Source organism: Suricata suricatta, chromosome 1, assembly GCF_006229205.1.
Source record: "Suricata suricatta isolate VVHF042 chromosome 1, meerkat_22Aug2017_6uvM2_HiC, whole genome shotgun sequence".
In the NCBI taxonomy this organism is placed as follows: Eukaryota; Metazoa; Chordata; class Mammalia; order Carnivora; family Herpestidae; genus Suricata; species Suricata suricatta.
Genome location: NC_043700.1, coordinates 181,464,139 through 181,486,921, shown reverse-complemented (window position 1 = coordinate 181,486,921; position 22,783 = coordinate 181,464,139). Strand labels below are relative to the sequence as shown.

Here is a 22,783-nt window from a genome sequence, read left to right as displayed (position 1 = left end):
AATAATAAATTTAAAAAATTTTTTAAAGTTCACCTACATTAGACCCTATTTTCACTAGCTCAGAGAAATCTGAAGAGGATACTCATTTTTACATTTAAAAAGTGAAAAGAGACAACAGCGTTCACTGCTAATTTTGCAGGGAGCAGTCCAGAGGAGGCGCACACCCCGGGTGTGAGAGTGGCGCCCCCCAGCGCCTTCCGCGGGAACCACACCCGGCGTCTCAGGCTCAAGCCTCAGAGCCCTGAGCCGGGTCTGTGATCTGGGCTGTATCTCCATCTGTTGTGTGCATCCGTTAGTGAGGTTTGTACTCTGGTGTCAGGAAAGCCGAGGGCAGGTGATTTTGGGGGTCTGGGAACGCTCAATAAATTTTCCGTTTAATGGTAACTGCTTCTTCACTCTTTGCCGTTTCGGCTTATGAAATATTTCACACGAACGCTCTGCTTTTGGGTAGCAGAAAACCTACACTACAGTCCTGTCATATGTTGGGCACTTTATATTTAATCTCTCTTCAAATCCACACAATGCCCCTGTGAGGTAGGGACAACTGTGACTCCACTTTCTAGGAAAGGAAACTCAGACTGACAGTGACACGGCCTCCCAACCCCGAGGGTCCCACCGCAGACCCGTGGGCCCCATCTGGCCCCAGGTGTCCACGCAAGGACACGGAGGGGTCGCCGGCCCCTCCCAGGGGCGGCTGGCTGTCTGTATACCTAACACCAGAGCCTGCTGAGCCTGCATCCTCTCCCGCTCTCCCTGGAGCTCCTGCCGGGCCTTTTCTTCCAGGGCCTGGAGCTCCAGCCGGTGCGCCTGGTGCTGGATCTGCAGGCTGTGGCTGGATTCCTTCTTCAGGCGCTCCTCCGTGGCCTGCGGGGGAAAGTGGGAGACAGTGGGATTGGAGGGGAGACCTGTCCTCTCTGCCAAGCTCCTCCTCTGACCAGGGCCCACAGAGCACTCACCACGGCTCGGTGGAGGCCTTACCAGGCTGCAGAGGACATTCCCCAACATCCGAGATGACAGTGATGGTTTGGCCCCAGCAGCCATTTTGTACCTTGTGAACCTGACCCCAAACCTTGGCTGATTAGACCAGAGTGGACACCTGTTCTAACCTGAGCCAGTCATTGGGAATTTGGTGTTGGAAGGCCAGGGAGAGAGTGAGCAAGAAACAGACAGACCCTGACTCATTGGTTCGTTTTAACACACTCGGGGAGAGTGAGGTGACCATCTCGCTCACACCCGCCCCAGGACCAGAGAGGTGCAGAGCTGTCTGTGAGGACAGCCAAGGGCTGAGAGCAGAGCAGAGCAGCAGTGACAGACGGAGGCATCCCTACAGCTTCTTCCATCTCTGGTCTAGTCTGGTCCTTAGAACTGGCTAGGTCTCTGCCTTGAGGTTCACTTATTATTCTTTTATTACTTACTTCATTTATGATTATTTCATTCAGTCATTCTTTTACTCAACCTTCACTTATTGAAGCTCTCTTACATGTCAAACGCCCAGGGCGGGTCCTATGAGCAGCTATGTAAACTTTAATAGAAATCTCTCCACTGCAAAGCTAGCTCAAGCTGGTTTCTGGGGGAGGAACCATCAATGGCCCCTGAGATGTCCATGTGGGAATCCCTGGGGCCTGTGAATATGTTCCTAAATGTGGTTAAAGGAGTGTTGCGGTTGTGATTAAGTTAAGGATCCTGAAGTGGGAGGTTATCCCAATTTATCTGGGTGGGTCCAACGTGGTCACAAAGGTCCTTACAAGAGGGAGGAGAGATAGCCAGTGGGAGGAGAGGTGCTGAGGGCAGCAGAGGGGAGGGGAGGAGGAGTCGAGAGAGGGTGATGGGGGAGAGGGAGGGGGCTGGTTGCGGAAGACGGTCCATGCTAGGCTGCTGGCTTTAATGATGCAGGAAGGGGCCAGGAGCCCTGGAATGCCGACAGCCTCTAGAAGCCTCAAGAGGCAAGAAAACAGATCCTCCCAAGAGCTTTCTGGAGCACATTCCTGCCAACACCTTGACCTTCAGAACTGTCAAATCTGTGATGTGTTCAGCCACCATTTGTTACAGCAGCAATAGGAAATGTATTTTCTTTTTTTTTAAATTTTTTTTTAACATTATTTTGGAGAGACAGAAAGAGACAGAGCACAAGCAGGGGAAGGGCAGAGAGAGAGGGAGGCACAGAATCCAAAGCAGGCTCCAGGCTCTGAGCTGTCAGCACAGAGCCTGATGTGGGGCTCGAACCCAAGAACTGTGAGATCATGACCTGAGCTGAAGTTGGACCCTTAACTGACTGAACCACCCAGGTGCCCCAATTAAGTTTCTGTTTTTTGTTTGTCTGTTTGTTTGTGTTACAACAGCGAGTTCCAGTTAAGACACAGCCCACCTTTTAGATGAGGAAACAGGCTGGGGGAGATGAACTAGTTTTCCCAAGCTCACTGGGGAAAGATGCAGGGAGTATCGTTTCCCTCCCCCTTTGTAACTGCCAGCTGCAGGGACTGATCTGACTGCAGGCAGGTAAAGTGGGGGCAGGATGGCAACCCTGGGCAGCAGGGTCCTGGGCCCAATGAGAAACGGGGTTTCAGCAAAGGCTGGAGGCACTGCTGGGGAGTGCTGAGCACCCCCCAACCCCCCCCCTCCCTCCCACTCCCGGATTCCCAGGCAGCTAGCTGAATGCAGCAGTGCCTTCAAATGCTTACTTGTGCCTCTGGCTCTGCTGCTCCCTAGAAACGGGGACCGGTTTTACTCCTCCCTTGGGAAACTCAAACGGGTGCTGAGTTTATTTAATAAGAAAGAAGTCTCCTGCTTTTCAGATTCTGATATTTCCTCCTCTTGCACTCACTGCAAGGCTCAGAGAACTTTAACTGTGGCATTTTTATCCCAAGGGAAATGGGAAAGGAGAGGTTTGCACATCTGAGCTAAGGCTTGCACAAGGTGCCAAAGTCTCCTAGTCTGTGACCCAGAGCCTCTGTCCCCGGGGGCAGTAGCCTTAGCAGTGAGGATTCTGCAAAGTTTAGCACCCAGGGTTTCTATCAGACTGGACCCTCATCCCTGGTGAGTTCATAACAGTAAACCTATGGGAAGCTTACTCTGCTTTTGTTGTGGTTGGTGTGGAGCCTCCCAAAAGGCCCATTGTCACCCTGTCTCTCTGCAAAGGTTCTGACACCAATTACAATGTATGTGTGTGGTGGGGGTGTGGGTTCCCTACACCAACAAGCAATGATCTGACGCCAGTGAATGTCCTGCAATTCAACTCAGTCAGGACACTATCTACCTGGAGACAGCAGCGAGGGCTCAGTCCCACAAGACCGAAATCATATCATCACCCAAATTCATATGTTGAAATCTGATCCCTGAAATGCTGGTATTAGGAGTGGAGCTTCTGGGGGTGATCAGGTCAACAATGTGAAGCCCTCATAAATCAGTGCACCTGTAAAGGAGGTCCTAAAACGCTCCCTGCCCCTTCTCCCATGTGAGGTTATAGTAAGATGGGTGTCTGTGAACTAGAAAGTGAGCTCTCAACAGGCACTAACCCAGTAGGTGCTTGGTCTTGCTCTTCCAGCCTCCAGAACTGTGGGAAATAGAATTTCTGTTGTTTACAAGCCACTCAAGTCCATGGGATTCCATTACAGCAGCCCGAATGGACAGGCAAGCTCTTACTCAGACACATGCGGTTCTATGTACTCGACATGTATTATCTCTTTTGATGCTCTCAATGACCCTGTTAGCTATTATTTTGTAAGTGAGCAAACTGAAGCAGAAAGAAGCTGAGTGACTGCCCGAGCCCACACCTCATAAGTGGCAGACCCAGGAGCGGAACCCATCCATCCCACCCTTGGTCACTATCCCGTCTCAGGAATATATCAGCTATTGCTTGCTTTTCTTTCTTCCTTCCTTCCTTCCTTTCTTTCTTTCTTCTTTCTTTCTTTCTTTCTTTCTTTCTTTCTTTCTTTCTTTCTTTCTTTCTTTCTTTCTTTCTTAATGTTTATTTATTTTAGAGAGAGAGAGAGAAATAGGGAGAGTGCATGCAAGTGGGGGAAGGGCAGAGAGAGAGGGGGACAGAGGATCTAAAGCAGGCTCTGCACTGACAGCCACATGCTGGGCTTAACTTCAGGAACCGCTAGATCATGACCTGAGCTGAAGTCTGACGCTCAATCAACTGAGGCGCCCCTCTATCTGCTATTTCTAATTCGAATTGGAGCTTGATTTCCTCAGTGTCATTTTGGAATCATTAGATTTGGGCCAGCCACGAGGACGTGGTGAATCTGCAGGGTCTCCAGGGACTGGAGCTAAGGACTGTGGGCTATCCCCGGTGGGCAGGGCACTCTCCCCTCTCCCCTCTCCCCCTCTGTCAGACCTCACACGCTCCTAGCAATCAACCCGAGCCCCTGAAACTCCTCCCCCCGCAGGTGGGCCACGCCCCCTGCTTCCCAGGCCTGAAATCTAGGCTCAAGGTCTGCAGCTTGAATGGGGGAAGTTCAGGAACAAAGGCCAGAATTACCAGCTCATCTAGGATCTCATCTAACAGCTCTTGTAAAAAGAAAAAAGGGAACTCACATTTTTTGAACACCTACCAAGCGCCAAGTAGTCCACATGCATTGCTTCTTTTTTGTCCTTGTTGTTAAAGCCTATTTTGTGTTTTTATCAGGGCAATGCATGCACATAGTATACAGAGGGCTAAATAGTATTAAAAGAAAGGAAAGCCAGTTATCTTCCCATTAGGGTAGATGAAGATTCAGGTCTCATACACTCTCCCCCTTCCATTCCTCATCTATCATTATATTACTTTTTCAGTATAGTGACATAAATTCAATACTTTTATTATTATGAGTAAATACAGTCCTTTCCTGAGTGAAATAAACTATGATCAAAGCCTACCCAATCAGCTTTTTCTTTTTCCTTGCATTAATAAAATTGCTGCATTAAAAAAATTGCTTAGTTTTCTTTGCGTATTTGGCTAAATCTTCCTATAACGTCTAAAAGCTTTGCAAAGTATTGTTCTCAGGAGGCTTGCGGAGAATGATCGCTGGGCTGTAGGCAACAGTGGACACTGGGCAGGATCCCAGGGAGAGTCAGGGGGTGTAGGTGTGAGGGCTAGAGTGTGCTGTGTCCACAACAGGAGGCCACAGGAAGGTAATCGCTGGCCAGGCTTGTGGGGGCACCATGAGGTTAGTGGCGCAGAGTAACACTTGATGTCCTCACACAGCCACATCACTGTTTAACTGTGCAAATGAAGCCAGAAACAAAGCAAAAAATCAGCTGCCAGAACCAGGAAGAGAAGCCTCTTTCCTCCTACAAGGTCTCTCCAGTGCCCTTTACTGACAAAGTTTAACACTGAGCCCTCTGCGAAGGAGACATGCTTCCAGAATCCGGGTCATTATTGCAGGGCAGGCACTGAAGAAGGAATGGGGAGCTGAGAGGCAATAAGTTGACAACAGAAGGTAAATTTCCTAATGCCTCTTATGCCAGTCAATATTTGTAATCAATTCTCACACTTACAAATAGTTTTAATTAAATTTCTCAAAATTGCATGTTGGCTTCTAGCTTTTTGTGTTGGCTGTGGGGATGTCTGATGACGTTCTGATTCAAGTACTTTGTGTTTGGTATCACTTTTCCCCATTAGGAGCTTTTGGAATTTCTTCTGTTTCCTTGGTGTCCTGAAATTTCAAGAAAGACTTGGTAGGGGTCCTTCTCCTCTAGTTCTAAGGATTTCATGATTTCTTTGAAAATATTCTCCTCTCCATTGCCTCCTTCTGGAACTCCCGTTTGTTAGATTTCAGGCACCTAGCTGATGTGTAGTCTCTCCATCTCTTTTTCCTTCTATTCCATCATCCTTTCATGTTCTTTCTATTTTTGCTTTCTGGAAGGTTTCTTCATTTTTTACATTTCAAATCATTTCCTGATTTTTAGAAATTCTTTTATACACACACACACACACACACACACACACACATATATATATATATATATATAGAGAGAGAGAGAGAGAGCTCTTCCTTACTCTAATTGTCTCTCCTTTACAAATAGCATGTTGTTGTTTCACAGATACAAAAATCATCTTTTAATTCTGAAATGATCAATCCTCATGAAAGCTTTTCTTCTTTTTCTGCTGACTGCATTAGCTGTTTCTTCTGGCGTCTTTTCTTTCTCCCTCCATAATCTTGGATTTCAACTTCCATGTTAGTGGCTTCCCTCAAAAGCTCAACTGTCATTTCATATTTAAGCTGAAGCCCAGAAGGCTACTTGGAAGAGGGTCCCATTGGGTGGCGGGCTCTTCTGGAGGTTGACCAGATGGCCAACCAGCAATTTGACTAGAAGCCCACAAATGTGAGAATCTACACGTCTTTTTTTCTAGGATGTTTTAATTTCTCCAGAGAGCGCTCTCCAGTCTTCTACTTAGGGGGCTAACTTCTAGCTACTTGCCTTCTGGAGCTGAGCAGGTGAATGCACTTCTGGGAACAGGACAGAGGTGACAGCAATCTGTCTAATGGCTCAGTGGACAGATTCTTGCCTACACCTGTTCTCAGACCCAGGCCTCATCCCAGCCTCTGTGACTGGTATTTCCTAGTTCAGAGTCTCTCTGGATTAGTTTATCCACGCATTTCCCCCTGCCCCCACTGTCTCTTGTTGTTAATTAAGGGAGAGATGATTGCTTGGCTGTGTTGGCTGAGCTGGATGGGACTCTGAGGTTCTCGGTAAGTCATAGTCCTCACCCACTCTTGCCTCCGTGATAACCACCACCTCCAGGGTCTGAGCCTCCTGAGGTCTGCCACGGGAATCGGCCGGGCTCTCAGCCTCCTCCCTCTGCAGGCACTTGGGTTCGAGCGCCTCTGCTCTCCAAACACTAGTTCCCCATTTCTTTCTTGGCCTCATGTAGTGTGGTTCAAGTGCACAGATGCCTCCTGGTTTGCTCTGGAAAGAGTATGCTTATTGGTTTCTGGATGGTTTCCAATAGGGAAAGATTCAAAGTCTTTATTCTGCCACCTTAAAACCAGAAACTTGTTTTTTCCATTTATTTATGGATATCTCAAAGTGGTGGGTATCAATAGTACCAATGTATAGAATGGGAAATTAAAAATTTTTTAATTTATTTATTTTTGAGAGAGAGAGACAGACACAGAGTGTGAGTGGGGCAGGGCGGTCAGAGAGAGAGAAGACACAGAATCCGAAGCAGGCTCCAGTTCTGAGCTGTCAACACAGAGCCCACCAAGGGTCTGGAATCCACGAACCATTAGATCATGACCTAAGCTGAAGTGGACTGCTCAACCGACTGAGCCACCCAGGCACCCCTAGAATGGGAAATTAAACTTGAGACTTTGGGCACTTGGGTGGCTCAGTGGATTAAGCATCTGACTTCAGCTCAGGTCATGAATTCATGGTTGGTAAGTTCAAGCCCCGTGTCTGGCTCTGCGCTGACAATGCAGAGCCTGCTTGGGATTCTCTTTTTCCATTCTTCCCCAACTTGTGTTTTCTCTCTCTCTCAAAATAAATAAATAAACTTAAAAAAAATTGAAATTTAATTCTGTGAGACCTTTTGCTAAGCAACTATCATGAAGTAGGGGGAGAACCAGTGATGAACAAATCCAGATGGTTCCTGGCCTCAAGGAGCTTCACTTGGTAGATCTGATCACATAAAGAAGTCATTCATCAGTGCATGCAGACTGCCATGATCAAGGAAGATGGTGTGTTGTCTGTGACAGTCACAGTAGGACACTCAGCTCCCGAGAGCACAGGAGCACAGGCCTTCTGAGAAACTTGGAGGTAGGAGATCGATGAAACGTGCTCCTGCTGGATTTCACATCTTCGTGGGCTGACCACCTCATCCCAGCTTTCCAGGCTGCCCTCTCTTTTTTTTATCTCTGGGCTGAGCCTGCCTCTCCCAGTATGCATCACACACCACATTGCCCAAGTCAGAAAGTTGTTCTTATGTTATCAAGGTCACATGCAAATAGGGAGAAGCATGACAAGAAGCACAACAGACCCATGTGTGAATCCTTCCTTGGCCACTTACTAGCTGTGGGACCCTGAGTAAGTCAGTAAAACTCTCTGGGCCTTTTTCCTCATTTGAAAAAAGGGACTATGATAACAATGACCTTGTAAGGTTCACGTGGGGATTGGAGCCGATGCACAAAAGGCACCCCATATAGTGCACAGCAGGTGCTTGCATGCCAAGCGCTCAGTAAATTGTGGACTTCATAACTATCACCCTTACCTTGAGTTCTTGATTTTTGGCCTTCTCAAGCATGCGCAGGGCCCGCTGGTGGGAGGCCTCGAGCTGGGCTCTCATGGCCTGGTTCTGCTGGACGGTCTCCTGCAGCTCGTGCTGCAGCTTCTCCCTCTCGTGGTCAGAGAGTTGCTTGAGCTCCTGCAGGTCATCCCTGTAGCTGCTGGCGCACTGCTCCAGGGCCTGCTGCATCTGGGAGACCTGCCCACCCGGGCGTCCTGCCCTCAGGCTGGGTCCCCTCCCCTCCCCCTTCCTGCGATAGTTAAAAACAATAAGTGTTCTGAACACCTCATCCCACCTGAGCCTCCTCTGTCTGTGGGAACTCTGAGGAGGGTGCCTGTGACCTTGAAAACCTGGGTATGGCCAGTCTCCTGGGGGTTTCTCAGCTAGAGCCACAGACGCCGGGTGAGAGAAGCAGGTGGGTTGGGATGTAAACCATCCAAGAGGAATCAAAGAGGGGACCCACCGAAGTCTCCCCTGACAACTCCGTTTAGTATTACACGCCCCCCATCACCAGACAGCCCTCAATCCTTACCGTGCTCTGTTTTTTCTTTTTCCTGGAACCCTATCATCCTCTGATATACCATGTGCTTTACTTAATTTGTATGTATAGTATTTATGGTCTTTCTCTACTGTAATATACACACTGTAATGCAGGACTTTTGTTTAACTTGTTCATTCATGTATCCTGGGCATCTAGAAGGTTTCCTGGCTCATGGTAGGTGTTCATGAGCCACAGGATGTATTGAATGAATGCATGAATGAATAAAACCAAGAATCCCACCTTGCCCTGACCTGGAAGCCCTCCCCAGCCTGGACAGGAACCAGCCCTCGCATACATTTCCAAGGTTGTCTACAGGGATGAGGAGGAGGCAGGGTCTCCCTCAGCCTGACAGCCCATCCCCCCACGGCTGTCCTACCTGGGCTTGCAGTCTGGCCTTCTGGCTCTGCCACTCCTCCTGCAGACGCTGGAGGTCAGGTGCCTTCTCCTCCAGCAAAGAGCTCAGCGGAGGTGGCAGGCCACCTCCTTCCTTGAGGGGCACTTTGATCCTTTGAAGAGAGAGAGGCCAAAATCACAAAAGGTCCTGGGTGGAGAACGACGTGACCATGTCAGGCTGGGAGAGGGGAGCTGCCATGGCAGTGAGTGGGGTGAGAAACATTTTCCTTGGCTGTAAAAAGTAACCTGACACACCATTCTAAGTGTTAATGTGCTTGGGATACAATCAGGATTCAGCTGGAGCCCAATGGTTTTAGTGGGTACTTAATAAATGATGATTGGCTGTCAGAATGGGAGCTTAAGAGTTACTTATGGGGCCCTTGGGAGCTCTGAAAAAGCGGTCTCTATGGTCTCATTTCACAACTCTTCCTGAAGATGAAAAAAAGAAAGAAAAAATAATTACAGCACTTTGCACTTTTCAAATCATGCTCATGTCTTTTATTGACTGTCCCAGGAATACAGGAGGATTGCAAACAGGCCTTTACATAGACAGCACGAACAAGAAGACGCTGGTTAGAGCTGCAGTAGTTCTGTGTCCCCCAGGACAGATGCTCATGGATGTCTTTGGAGGAGACCTTCCCCTACTTAATGCTGAAGTTTTGAACCAGCCGAGAAATTCAAATATAACTGGCTGAGACTGGGATTTTAAGTACTTATCCTGTGTAGCAACGTGAAAGAATGCCCTACCGTGGGCATCTCTGCGGAGATTGCTGGGATGTAGGTGGTGTTTCTCCCTCCAGCAAGGACATGAGGCCAGAGGACCAGAGGCTAGGGGGTGAGGACCCTGATCTGCGAATAAAGGCATTGAGAAGGAGGGATTCTGGCTTGGCAGAGGTGGGGAGGCCGAGCAACATGGGCATTAGCTGTGGGGGGATAAGGAATAGATAGTCAGCAGGGGCCCCTGAAAGGGAGGACAGGAGGCCAAGAGCAGCACAGCGATGCGGTTCAGAGCATGAACTGGAGTCAGAATCTCCAGGATCAACAGCCCTCCTGTGGACCAGTTATGGGGCCTTTACTATCTGGGCCTGAGTTTCCTCATCTGTCTTAGGCGGTCAATAATGGTAACATTCACATGGAATGTTGTAAGGATTAATGGAGTAAATATCTTTTAAAAGCTTGAAGCCATGCCAGGCACATAGTAAGAATTATATAAAGAACTAACCAAACATTTAGCAAAGAGAGAAGGTTTCTCTCTCTCTGCATTCTGATTCTTTTAGGTAAGCCTCAAGCTTTTGAGGATGTGCTAAATAGAACTACCTTTAAGGAGAAACCAAAAGAAGCCTCCTAGGTCTGAGCTCCGGGTATGTAACAAACCAAGGATTAGGAGACCACCGGAGTGGGATCGGCACAGAAGAGGCCTCCAGCCAGAGTGGGAAGCCACGTGACCGTGCTGGATGTGTGGACCAGGTGAGCTTGCCTGGACGACTCCTGGGGAGGACACTGGACTTCCTCCCGGGGCTCAGATACTATTTTTGAAACGATTTATTGAGATAGCATTTACATATAGTGATATGCACAGATCTTAAGTCTATAATTCAATGAATTTTGACAAATATATACGACTATAAAACCAACATTCCAATCCAAATCTAGAACACTTTCATTACTCCAAAGCCCCTCTTGCACCCTCTCCTTGCCAATGTCCACTCACAGGTAGTCAGTGTTTTGACTTCCATCACCAAAGAATACTTTTTCCCAATCATCAGCATCCTACAAGGGAATCATATGGTATGTATTCTTCTGTGTCTGGTTATTTTCCTCAACACGGTGTCTTCAGGATTCATCCACATTTTTGAGTATGTCTGTGGGGCACACTTTCCGTGGCTGAGTAGTGTTTGATTCAATTACCAATCGTCCTATCGATAGACATGTTGAGTCGTTTACATTTCTGGGCTGTTGTGAATAAGGCTGCTAGAAATATTCCTGTACAAGTATTTTCATGGATCTGTGTTTCCATTTCTTCTGCTTCAATACCTAGGATGGGAATTGCTGGTAGGTGAATGATCAACTTTTTACAAAACCATCAAATGGCTTTCTGAGGTGGCTGCACCATGTCACACTCCCACCAGCAATGTATGAGAGTTTCAGTCGCTCTACATCATTGCCAATGGTTTGTATCTTCCATCCTTTTGATTTTAGTCTTTCTCGTGGGTACAAAATGGTATCTCACTGTAATTTTAGGCTGCATTTCCCTGATGAGTCTATTGTGAAGCACATATTCATGTGCTTATGGAAGGTGTCTGTTTCTTGTAATTTTTTCATGTCTTTATTTTATTTTGAGACAGAGATGGAGAGTGAGTGGGGGAGGGTCAGAAAGAGAGGGAGACATAGAATCTTAAGCAGGCTCCAGGCTCTGAGCTGGCAGCACAGAGCCCAACATGGGGCTCGAACCGACGGACTGTGAGATCATGACCTGAGCCGAAGTTGGATGCCCAACCGACGGACCCAACCAGGCACCCCGTTTCTTGTAATTTTTTAATAGAAGTGTCTGTTCAAGTATTTTATACACTTAAAAATATATTTATCTTTGCTATTGTTGATTTATAGGAAGTCTTTATATACTCTGGATACAGACTGGATGACTTCTCTGAGCTTGTAGATTTATTTTCTTAATAGTACTTTTCTAGTAAGCAGAAATTTTAATTTTGATGAAAACCAATTTGTCAATTTTTTTCTTGTATGATTCATGTTTTCATGTCCTAAAAAAAATAACTGCCTATTTCAAATTCAATGATAATAAAAAAGTATATATTATTATTATTGGGGGAATATAGCTAGTGAAAGGAAGTCCTCCAACCTGAAAAACATAATCTATGATAAACTACAAAAAAAACCATACTTAATGCTGAAATGTTGAACACTTTCCTAAGATTGGAAACAAGGCAAAAATTTTTCTCTCACTACTTAACATTGTCCTCACCAGCCCTATAAAGTAAGAAAAAGAGCTACAAGTGAGAAAAGGAAAAGCAAAAAAGTGTTTATTTACAGACAGAATAATAATGATTGAAATACTACATGTTGTTAAGATGTTAATGTACTCTAAAGTGAACTATAGTTTTATTTATTTTTATTTTTTTCTTCTTTTAATGTTTATTCATTTTTTTGAGAGAGACAGAGACAGAGCACAAGTAGGGTAGGGACAGAGAGAAAAGGGAGACAAAGAAGCAGACTCCAAGCTCTGAACTGACATAGAGCCTGATGCTGGGCTCTAGCCCACGAACTGTAAGATCATGACCTGCGCTGAAGTCAGATGCTTAACCTACTGAGATACCCAGGTGCTTCTGAACTGTAGATGTAGTTCAATCCCGAATACAATCCTAACAGCCTTATTTGTAGAAATAAATAAGCTATTTTGAATACTGATGTGGAAGGGCGAAGGACCTAGAAAAAGAAAAAAGACTCTTAAAGAGCAAAGTTGGATGAGTCAGGCTACCTGATTCCAAGACATTATGAAGCTAAAATAATAGACTGTATGGTATCAATGTACACAGAGAGAAATAGATCGATGAAAAATAATGGAGTGTCTGGAAATAGACACATGCAAAGATGTTAGATTCATTTTTGCTAAAAGTGCTGAGGCAATTTGGGCACCTGGGTGGCTCGTGGGTGCAGGCCCTGGGTGGGGCTCTGTGCTGCCAGTGCAGTGCCTGCTTGAGATTTTCAATCTCTCTCTCTCTCTCTCTCCCCTACCCCCCACCCCTGCATGCGCACACATGTGTGCACTCTCTCTCTCAAAAAATAAATAAACCAACTTAAAAAAAGAGTGCTGAGGCAATTCAATTGGGATAGGAAAAATTTTTCAACAAATCGTGTTGGAACTGGATAAATATATGAAGATAATGAACTTTGATCCCTACTTCATAAAGATTAGCTCTAAATATATAATGTAAAACTATAAAAGCATAGAAGAACATCTGTGCAAGTTGAGGGTAGGCAGTGATGATTTTAGGACATGAATCCCCAATTATGATTGTGGATTTTCCCCTTTAGTTCTCTCACTATTGGCTTTGTTATTTTTCAAGCTCTGTTAGCAGGTCAAACACATTTAGGATTGTTATGTCTTCCCAATGAATTGACCCCTTTACCATTATGATATATCTCCTTACATCCCTGATAACTTTCCTTGTTCTGAAGCTACTTTGATATGAATATAGCCACGTTAGCTTCCTTCTGCTAACTGCATGGTATAGTTCATCTTTTTCCTTCAGACCGATCTGTGCCTCTATCAGTGTGCAAGGGCTGCAAGAACAAAATACCACAGGACAGGCAGCTTAAAAACAGAAATGTATTTTCTCACAATTCTGGAGGCTACAAGTCCAAGGTCAAGGTGTCATATTTGTTTTTTCCGAGGCTTCCCTTCTTGCTGTGTTCTTACGTGGCTGCTCCTCTGTCTCTGTTGTGTGTGTGCTGGTCTCCTCTTCTCACAAGGAAGGATGCCAGTTGTGTGGGATTAGGAATGCCCTAAGAACCCCATTTTAACTTAATTACCTCTTTAAAGGCCCTGTCCCTAGATATGTCACACTCTAAGGTACTCAGGCCTCAACATAGGGGTTTTGCAGGGAATACAATTTTGCTCATAAGAGTGTCTTTATATTTACTTAAATGTCTGTCTTGTAGCCAGTGTACAGCAACATCTTGCCTTTCATCCTCCCTGACAATCTCTCTCTTTTAGACGGTATGTTTCATATACATTATAATTATTGAAATGGTTGGTCTTAAATCTGTGTCCTGCCCAATCCTTTTTTTTTTTTCTGTTTATCTTCTCTTCTTCCTTTCTACCTTCCTACTGGCAAATATGTTTCAGTATTCCATTTTAGTCCCTTTATTAAATTGTTTTAGTTCTTTGTATTAATGTTTAATGTTGCTCTATGGATTACAATTTGTATCCTTAACTTATCACAATCTATTAGAGTTAATAAGGTACCTCTTGATGTAAAACCTAAGTCCCTTCCAACAATATAATTCCATTAATCCTATCCCTGTCCGAGCAGCCCAAGAGTCCATCCATAGATGAATGGATAAAGAAAATAGGGGATGGATGGATATATATGTATATAAAGATAATGTGTGCATGTATATTATGGTATATTATACACATATACAATGGAATATCCATCAGCCATAAAAAAGAATGAGATCTTGCCACTGTGAAACATGGAAAGACCTAGAGTGTATTATGCTGAGTGAAATAAGTCAGACAAAGAACAACAAATACCAAATGACTTCATTTATATGTGGAATCTAAAAAACAAAGCAAATGAACAAACACATTTTTCAAAAAGCAGAAACAGACCCATAAATACAGAGAACAAGCTGATGGTTGCCACAGGGGAGGTGGTGGGGAGACTGGGCAAAACAAGTGAAGGGGAGAGGGAGGCTCGGGCTCCCGGTGGTGGAATGAAGAAGTCGTGCGGTTGAAAGGCACAGCACAGGGAACACAGTCAATGGGAGTGTGACCGTGTTGTGTGGTGACGGATGGTAGCTATGCTTGTGGTGAGCGTAGCATCATGTATAGAGCTGTGGGATAACTACGTTGTTGTTGACATGTCTGTCAACTATACTGCTATTAAAAAAGAAGTGAGAGCAAACAAAAAAATGAACAAAATAATTCTATCCCTGTTCTCTGTGCCAATGTAGCCATATATTGTCAGTAACATACACTGTGAATCCCATAATAAAATATGGTTCTTAATATCATTATCATTATGCTCCTTCTTAAGCAGTTAGATGTTATTTAAAGAAATGAAAAGAAAGGAAAACAAGAGGCTTTTAAACTTACCTAAACGTTTACCATTTCTGATGCTCTTCATTTTCTCCTCTAGATCCAAGTTTAAATCCAATAACGTCCTTTTAGCTTAAATAAATCCCATTACCATTTATCATATTACAGATTGGCTGGTGGAAAATTCTCTTAGCTTTTGTGAACCCGAATACGTTTTGGTTTCAATCTCATTTTCACTGGATTTTAGAATTTGGAGTTGACAGGTTTCTTTTTTTTCCTTTTAGTACTCTAATGATACTGTTCAAGTGCTTGTTTTGGAACGCAGAAAGAGAATGAGACTGGGAGGCCAAGGACAAGTTTATTGTCATTAGCACTCATGAGAATTTAAGTGTCCCCTGTACTTGTAATGTCTTTTTTAAGCTGGCTGCTTTTAAGATTTTAGGGAGGGGTATATTTGTTTTAGCACTTGTCTGTGATGTATCTAGGGATTTCTAGGATGCATCTGTGATGCTGTCTTTGGATTTATCCTGCTGGCAATTCGCTGACCTCCCTGAATATGTAAGTTGATGTCGCTCATCACGTTGCGAGAATATTCAGCCATTATGTTTTCAAATATTTTTTTCAAACATTTTTTTCCTACCTATTTTCTTTCTCTTCTTCCTCTTGGGCCCCCACTACATGCATGTTAGACCATTTGATTTTGTCCCACAGGTCACTGAGGATCTCTTTCTTAAAATGTTTTATTTTTCTTCTTCGTTCTCTGGATAAGGCAGTTTCCATTCCACTGTCTTCAAGTGATTAACTTTTCTTCCATGGCCTCCGATTTGCTATTATACACACCAGTGAGATTTTCATTTTGAATATTATACTTTAGAGTTTCCTTTTGTTTCAAGGTATTCATTCCTCCGCTGCATTCCCTATTTGTTCAACGATTATAACCACCTCTCCTGTCCTTCATGTCCTTGAACATGGCTCTTACAATTGTTCTAAAGTCCTTGTCTGTTAACTGCAGGTCATTTTAGGGCTTGTTTCTATTGGCTGATATTTCTTCTTGATTATATTTTTCTGCTTTTTTGCATTCTCATAATGTTTTTATTGTATGATGGTTGTGGATAATATAGTACATGTAGGTAAGTAATACAGAGTCTATGTCTGCTTTTCAAAAGTGTTGACCTTTGGGGGGCCCTGGGTGGCTCAGTTGGTTAAATGTCTGACTCCTGATTTCAGTTCAGGTCATGATCTTGCATTTGTGAGTCTGAGCCCCACATCTGGCTCAAGCACAGAGCCTGCTTGAGATTCTCTCCCTCTCTCTCGCCCCTCCTCAACCAATCTCTCTCTCAAAGTAAATAAATTTAAAAAGGAAGCGTTGACTTTTGTTCTTCCAGGCAGTTGAGCTACTGAAGGTCTTTCCTGATCCTTTTAGGTTTGGAATTGTCTTTTGTTAGAGCAGGTGCCTTTAATATTGTCTTCTGTTCTAAGTTTTGGCCCTTATTCTGTAGGATGTGTTTCTTACCCCCAAGTCCAACCTCCAAGAGGTCTCCACCGAAGGCCCGCAGTGCGGGGACGGCACCGTCTCCCAGCTCAGCACGCCCTCTGGTAGTCTCATTTCCTCAGTGCCATGACAGCAGCACACATCTGGGCCCCGTGGAGTCTCATCTTGTAGATATTCTCCCAAGCCCTTGGCCAAAGACCTGCGGAAAGTGCTCTTACAGATCTCTGTCCTTCCTCCCCCCCAACAGGACCATCTCCTCTGATAGCCTGCCTTACAAATTCCAGCCACCTTAGTGCTTTAGCAGTCCTGAGCCCCGCTGTCTGACTCCTCTTCTCAGCTTGACTTCACTTACCCCGCTGCAGCTGGCATCTACCCGCAGGCAGAAGACCAGAGGCAGGAGGGGGGATCGTGGGCTTTGACCCACGGGTACCGTCTCAGGAATAGAAACCTTCCCTGCATGTTGTCCCATTACTCAAGTGTGCATTCATACATTTTCTCTAGTTAAAAAAATTTTTTTCCTAATGTTTATTTATTTTTGAGAGAGAGAGAGAGACAGAGGCTGAGCAGGGGAAGGGCAGAGAGAGGGGGAAATACAGAATCTGAAGCAGGCTCCAGGCTCTGAGCTGTTGGCACAGAGCCCAATGTGGGACTCGAACTCATGAACCATGAGATCATGACCTGAGCTGAAGTCACTCAACCTACTGATCCACCCAGGCATCCCTGTCTTTTCCAGTTTCATAGCTGTTTCCAGAAAGAGTAGCTAGTACCAGACCATAAGCCCATGGCTGGAAGCGGGAGTTTTGGTTCTTATTACCAACTGTTAATGGACCAAGTGACCCTGGAGAGGCAGAAGACCTGTGGCTCTTCCAGCTGCCCTAAATGGAGATGTAGCTAAAAGTGTGATTCCGGAGTAAGAGACACTCATCCAATCCTACTGTCTACCTTGGGCAAGTTATTTAACATTAAATTTAACTCATCTTTAAAGTGAGGTACTTCAGAAAAAGTATCTACATAATGAAGATTAAATGGATTAATCCTTTTTTAAGTGTGTATTTATTTTTGAGAGAGAGAGAGAGAAAATGTTAGTGGAGGAGGGGCAGAGAGAGAAAGGGACAGAGGTTCTGAAGCTGGCTCCAGGCTCTGCACTGACAGCAGAGAGCCCAGTGAGGGGCTCAAACCCACAAAACCGTGAGATCATGACCTAAGCAGAAGTTGGAGGTGTGACCTACTGAGCCACCTAGGTGCCCCTAAACGGGTTAATACTTTCAATGTGCCAACATGTTATACACATGTCACATGTCAAAATTCAATAAATATTTATTATTATTTTCATCACATCACTATTCCTTGGAACACCACTAATGGAGTTTCCCTTTTAGACCCCATTCTACTGCCTCAACTTTCCTCATCTTCTAAGGAGTCAATTCCACCTTGCCCGCCATCACTAAACGAGCTGGCTCTCCTGACGTCCCCATCCCTGCCCATTAAAGTTGATCCTCATAGGCTCTTCTGATTATGACCTTCAGCCAGTAGAAAAGCCACCTCCCACTTAGAGCCACCATGCCAAAAAGCCCAGTTTCCTGACAAGCATTCCCCATGCAGGCAACTACTAAATATGCAACCTCGCCCCGTCCTGCAGCCTTGATCTTAGAACAAAGAAAACTGTTCCTATCCTGTCATTGTTTAGTTCTTCTATTCCCACCAACACCCCTGTGGGAATGACCTGCAGAACCCCCACCTCCATTTTGCATCTGTAATTGAGGACAGCCCCTTACCAATATAGCCACTAAGTGAGAAAAAGTCATGGCTGTGATGACCGCCACCTGCTGTTGGTCTCCGTGGCATTCTCTCACTGGGGAAAGCTTTTCCTCTTTCCATGTGATTCTTTTTAGTCCACAGGGTGCAGATGCAGCTCACTCCACCCTCATCCCCCGATGGCCCAGGGGAGGGCATGTGACAAAGGCCAGACCAGTCAGAGCACTCCATCTTCATGGCCAGGGAGCTTGGTTCAGGGATCATCATGTGACCCAAGCAGGACAACTTAGAGAACTTTTTGAAGTTTCTGTCAGTATTTTTAAGAAAAAGGCTTTATCTCTCCCTCTGGAATTATGAGTTCTAAACAGGACAATATCTGTGGCTGCCAGTGGCAATTCGGTAGTACCGGAATTTAGCCTGGAGACCTGACTCCAGTCTGTCGTCCTTCACTCCTATTCTTCTGTGCTTCATAGATCCTGAGGCAGAATCTGGAGGATTCTGTGAAAGCACTGGTAGCTGGGAGTTCATTGGGCTGTAGGCTGCCCCACGCTGCCGTTGGTCTGATTCAGGGGTAGAGACCCTGCTTCCCCCAGGCTATGACCTGAATATTTATGCCCCCACCACGCATATGTTGAAACCTATTGCCCAGTGTAATGGTATCAGGAGATGGGGATTTGGGGAGGTGATTAGGTAATGAGGGTGGAGCCATCGTGGTGAGATTAATGCCCTTATAACAAAAGTCATGAGAGAGACCTCTCCCCTCCCATCCTCTCTCTCCCCTAACCCTCCTTCCTCAACCCTGCTCATCATGTATGCACACAGAAAGAAGATGGCCACCTGCAAGCCAGGGCAGAGTTCTCCAGGACCTGCACCTTGACCTTGGACTTCCCAGCCTCCAGAACTATGAGAGACAAATTTCTGTTGTTTAGGCCACTCAATCTATGGTGTTTGTTATAGCAACCAGAGCTGACTATAAGGCATGTGGACATTATATTCTCTGTCCAGTGATAGTTTGGGTCATGTGACTTGCTCTGGCCAGTGGAATATGAGTAGAAATGAAAGAATGCAGTTCTGAGGGTAGGCTTTAAGAGCCACTGAATATTTTCATCAGCTGCTTTTAGATTCTTCCCTTTACCATGACAACCTGCCCTAGATAGGGGCTAATATTTCAGTCTCAGTCTCAGAATGACAAAGCATGTGGATGAGACGTGAACTCTACCCAAGGTTTGGGGCAGACAATAACATGTAACCTTCAGCCAGGAGCCAAGATTACACATAGCTGACCTAAGGGTTAAAAGTCACGGATACTGTGGGGACGTTTGCTAGAGCAGCTAAAGCTGACTAATAGAGGTGATAGAGGTAGGGATTTTCCATTGGTGACAAAGCCCCCCGTCTCCCCTAGTTTAAAAAAAAACTTGGAGGAATAAGAAACAGAGGTTTGAGGTCAGTCCAGGTCTGAGTTTTGGACAGGCTTTCTACACTCTTTGAGCCTTGGGTTCTTAATCTATAAAATCTATAATTGTTACACCCCTCTAGGTTGGTGTAACAATTAAATAAAATAAATTGTGTAAAGCCCACAGCTGTATTGAGGACATGATGCAAAAGGCAGTGGTAAATATTTCAGGAATGAATAAGTGAATGAATGAATGAACGAATAAATGAATGAGTCCTTCCGAACCGGAGTCCTCATTCATTGGAGCCCTTGCAAGCCTGCGCGGCCTCCTGTACCTTTCTTCTTCGTCACTGCTGGTTCCTTCTTTAGCTGCTACCTTATCCTGGCACTCTTCTCCTTCGGGCAGGGTCTGAGGTTTATTCAGCTTCGAATTTGGATCCTATGGCAAAAACAGTTGCAAGATGAGACTTAGGTACACTTCCCTGACTCAGCCTGTGGCTTATCGAACCAGAGAGCGGAGGAGAAAGAGCACGCAGCGGTCCACGATCAGTGCACAGTCCACAGGCTATACTCAGCACAGTGCCTGGCTTAGCAGCAGCCCTGACCCCGTGTCCCGTCTTTCAGCTCACGGAGCATTCACACAGCCGATGAAAGTCAAGCACCGAGAGAGTAAGTAACCTGTCCCGTCTCCCACCATCAGTGAGTGGCAGAAATGGGACATACAATCAGGCAGTCTGACCCTGGGGCCACTGTGGGCTCAGAGAACACTGCTGGCAACAGCTCCTGATCAGTGTGAACAACTGCTATTATTATGACACCGTTTTAAGGTGGCAGCCTGTGACATTACAAAGGATCAGAGAACATGGGACTTGCTGAATGACCATATGAAAGGACACAGGTCTGAACCAAACTGGCTCCATGACAGGCTTTAAGTTTCCCCTCTGAGCTTAAAGGCCTAAGCTTCGGTTTCCCAGAATCATTAGACAATAGCAGGAAAAGGGCACATACTGCTCAACAAGTGACCACATTCACAGCACCCAATCAGAAGCGGCCAGCTAACACCCTTAACATTCCTAAGGTCAGGCCTGTAGATGGAAACCATAGATAGTTACCTGTTGTTTAATACTAGATTAACCAGTTACTCACCCCACGTGGGGTCCTTGGCCCACCCTGTAACTGGTTATTTTCAAAGAAACACTAAATGTCGTGATTGGGTCCCACCAAAAGTAACGAACACTCTGGACAATGTGTATGGTTAGAATTGTTACTAAGGCTGTTACATGATGATGATTGGATTACTGTACCTGTGTCATAATTTTCTGTAACCACCTTTTCCAAACCCCATAAAAACCCTACCCAGACTTTGATCAGGGCTCTCAGCACGGATCCACTGTGTTGGTGAGGTCTGGGAGCCCGAGCTTCAGCCCGAATAAATGCCCTTTGCTTTTGCATACATGACTCGGTCTCCCCAGTGGTCTCCGGTTTTTGGGGATATTGCAATCTGGGCATAACACATACATCATGAGAAACAGGGTGTGGTAGGAGAAGAATGTGGAAACCATGAATGAACACTGAGGCCTTGGAATTTTCTTTGAATTGAATCTGTTTACGTTAGCAGTCTCCCCTTTCCAAAGAGTTAAAAGATGAAAAAGACTTTCTTGTTTTGATTTTTTACTTGTTATAGTAACCACTGTCTATGGAACAAATGAGGAACAGATTTCTTTACAGGCAAATCTCATGAAATAATGATAAATTGTAACCTGGGTTTCCACTAGCTAGTTGTATGGCCTTGAGCCGGCCTCTTCCCTTTGCTGGACCGGAGCTTCATCAGCTGGGAAACAAAGGGGTTGCTTACATCTGTGGTTTTCAGCTTGTGCTCCAGAGACCCTGGGACATGGCCCTGGTGCCCTCAGGGCTTGAAAGGGGCAGACGGAGACTGGAGGATGGGGCCTGGGGTTCCCATTCCCTCTCAACCGGACACGAAATTGCTTTGGTGGTATTTCCAGTTACTGCAATGTCTGTTACTTTTTTTTTCTAATTTATTTTTTAATGTTTACTTATTATTGAGACAGAGAGAAACACAGCATGAGTGGGGGAGGGGCCCCACTGCAATGTCTATTAAAGGTCGCTAATGTTGGAACACCTGGGTGGCTCAGTTGGTTAATTGTCCAACTTCAGCTCAAGTCATGATTTCCAGGTCCGTGGGTTCAAGCCCCATGTTGGGCTCTGTGCTGATAGCTCAGAGCCTGGAGCCTGCTTCAAGTCTGTGTCTCCCTCTCTTTCTGCCCCTCCCCCACTCATGCTCTGTCTCTTTCTCTCTCAAAAATAAATAAACATTAAAAAAAATTTTTTTTAAGTCACCAGTGTCAAGGCCAGTGATGACCTCTGTGTTGTCACATCCAGTAGTCACTCCTTGGGCTTCAGGTAACTGAGCCTCCCTGCAGAACTAGAAATATCTGGTCACTCCCTCCTATGGCCCTTTCTCCTCCCTCGCCAGCTGCTCCTTCTTATTTTCTTCTGCTCAAGCCACCTGCTTTTCTATTCTACACCTTAATCCTTGGACTTCTTGCCTTCACTCCCCAGCATCTCATCTAGTTCCAGGAATACTGATGACAAACAAATTTAATCTATTTCCAAGCTTTCCACTAAACTCTGTACTTGAATATCCAACTATTTAAACCAGGGAAGATCACTTGGTTGTGGTGAGTGATGTGAAGGAGAAAGGCATGCAAATATCATAGGAAAGAGCATTGTGGGTGGTGGAACAGCCTGTGCAAAGGTCCTGAGGCAAGTACATGCTTGTTTAGGGAGGATGAGACCAAGAGTTCGTATCTGGACATGTTGCAGTGTGAGGAGCTTGTTAAGCATCCAAGAGATATCTGGGATATTATCTTGGAGACAAGCCAGACCCTCCATCGGCTTCTCCACACCCTGAGCCTGGGGCATGTTTAGCTCCGTGATGAAGGATGCCAGGTTCTCCTACAGGATGCCATAATCAGAGCTGGAGGCTCATCGGCCTCAGAAACTGTTTCAGCTCTGCCTCATGGGCTGCATTCGTCCTTAGTCTTCCCCATGCCACACCTGTCCTTCTGTCCTAACTGCCCGCCCCAGCATTCAACAGAACAGTTGAATATAGACTGTTTAACTGGCTCCCACAATCATGCCATGTTGTTTCCTAAAATGAATCCCACATTCTCTATCACTTCTAACACTCTTGATTG

At 45.4% G+C, this 22,783-nt stretch overlaps 1 protein-coding gene across 4 annotated transcripts in view; it reads right to left on the bottom strand.

Annotated features, from left to right (window-relative positions):
- FAM184B (family with sequence similarity 184 member B) overlaps window positions 1-22,783 on the bottom strand; it is a 146,782-nt gene that overhangs the window by 15,204 nt on the left and 108,795 nt on the right. For all 4 annotated transcript variants that reach the window (XM_029948348.1, XM_029948338.1, XM_029948354.1 and 1 more), the window contains 4 exons: window positions 19,898-20,001; window positions 9,124-9,253; window positions 8,192-8,404; window positions 711-864 (listed from right to left, as the gene is read on the bottom strand). In XM_029948348.1, coding sequence (XP_029804208.1) covers window positions 711-864; window positions 8,192-8,404; window positions 9,124-9,253; window positions 19,898-20,001 — 601 coding nt within the window. The remainder of the gene's footprint in view (window positions 1-710; window positions 865-8,191; window positions 8,405-9,123; window positions 9,254-19,897; window positions 20,002-22,783) is intronic.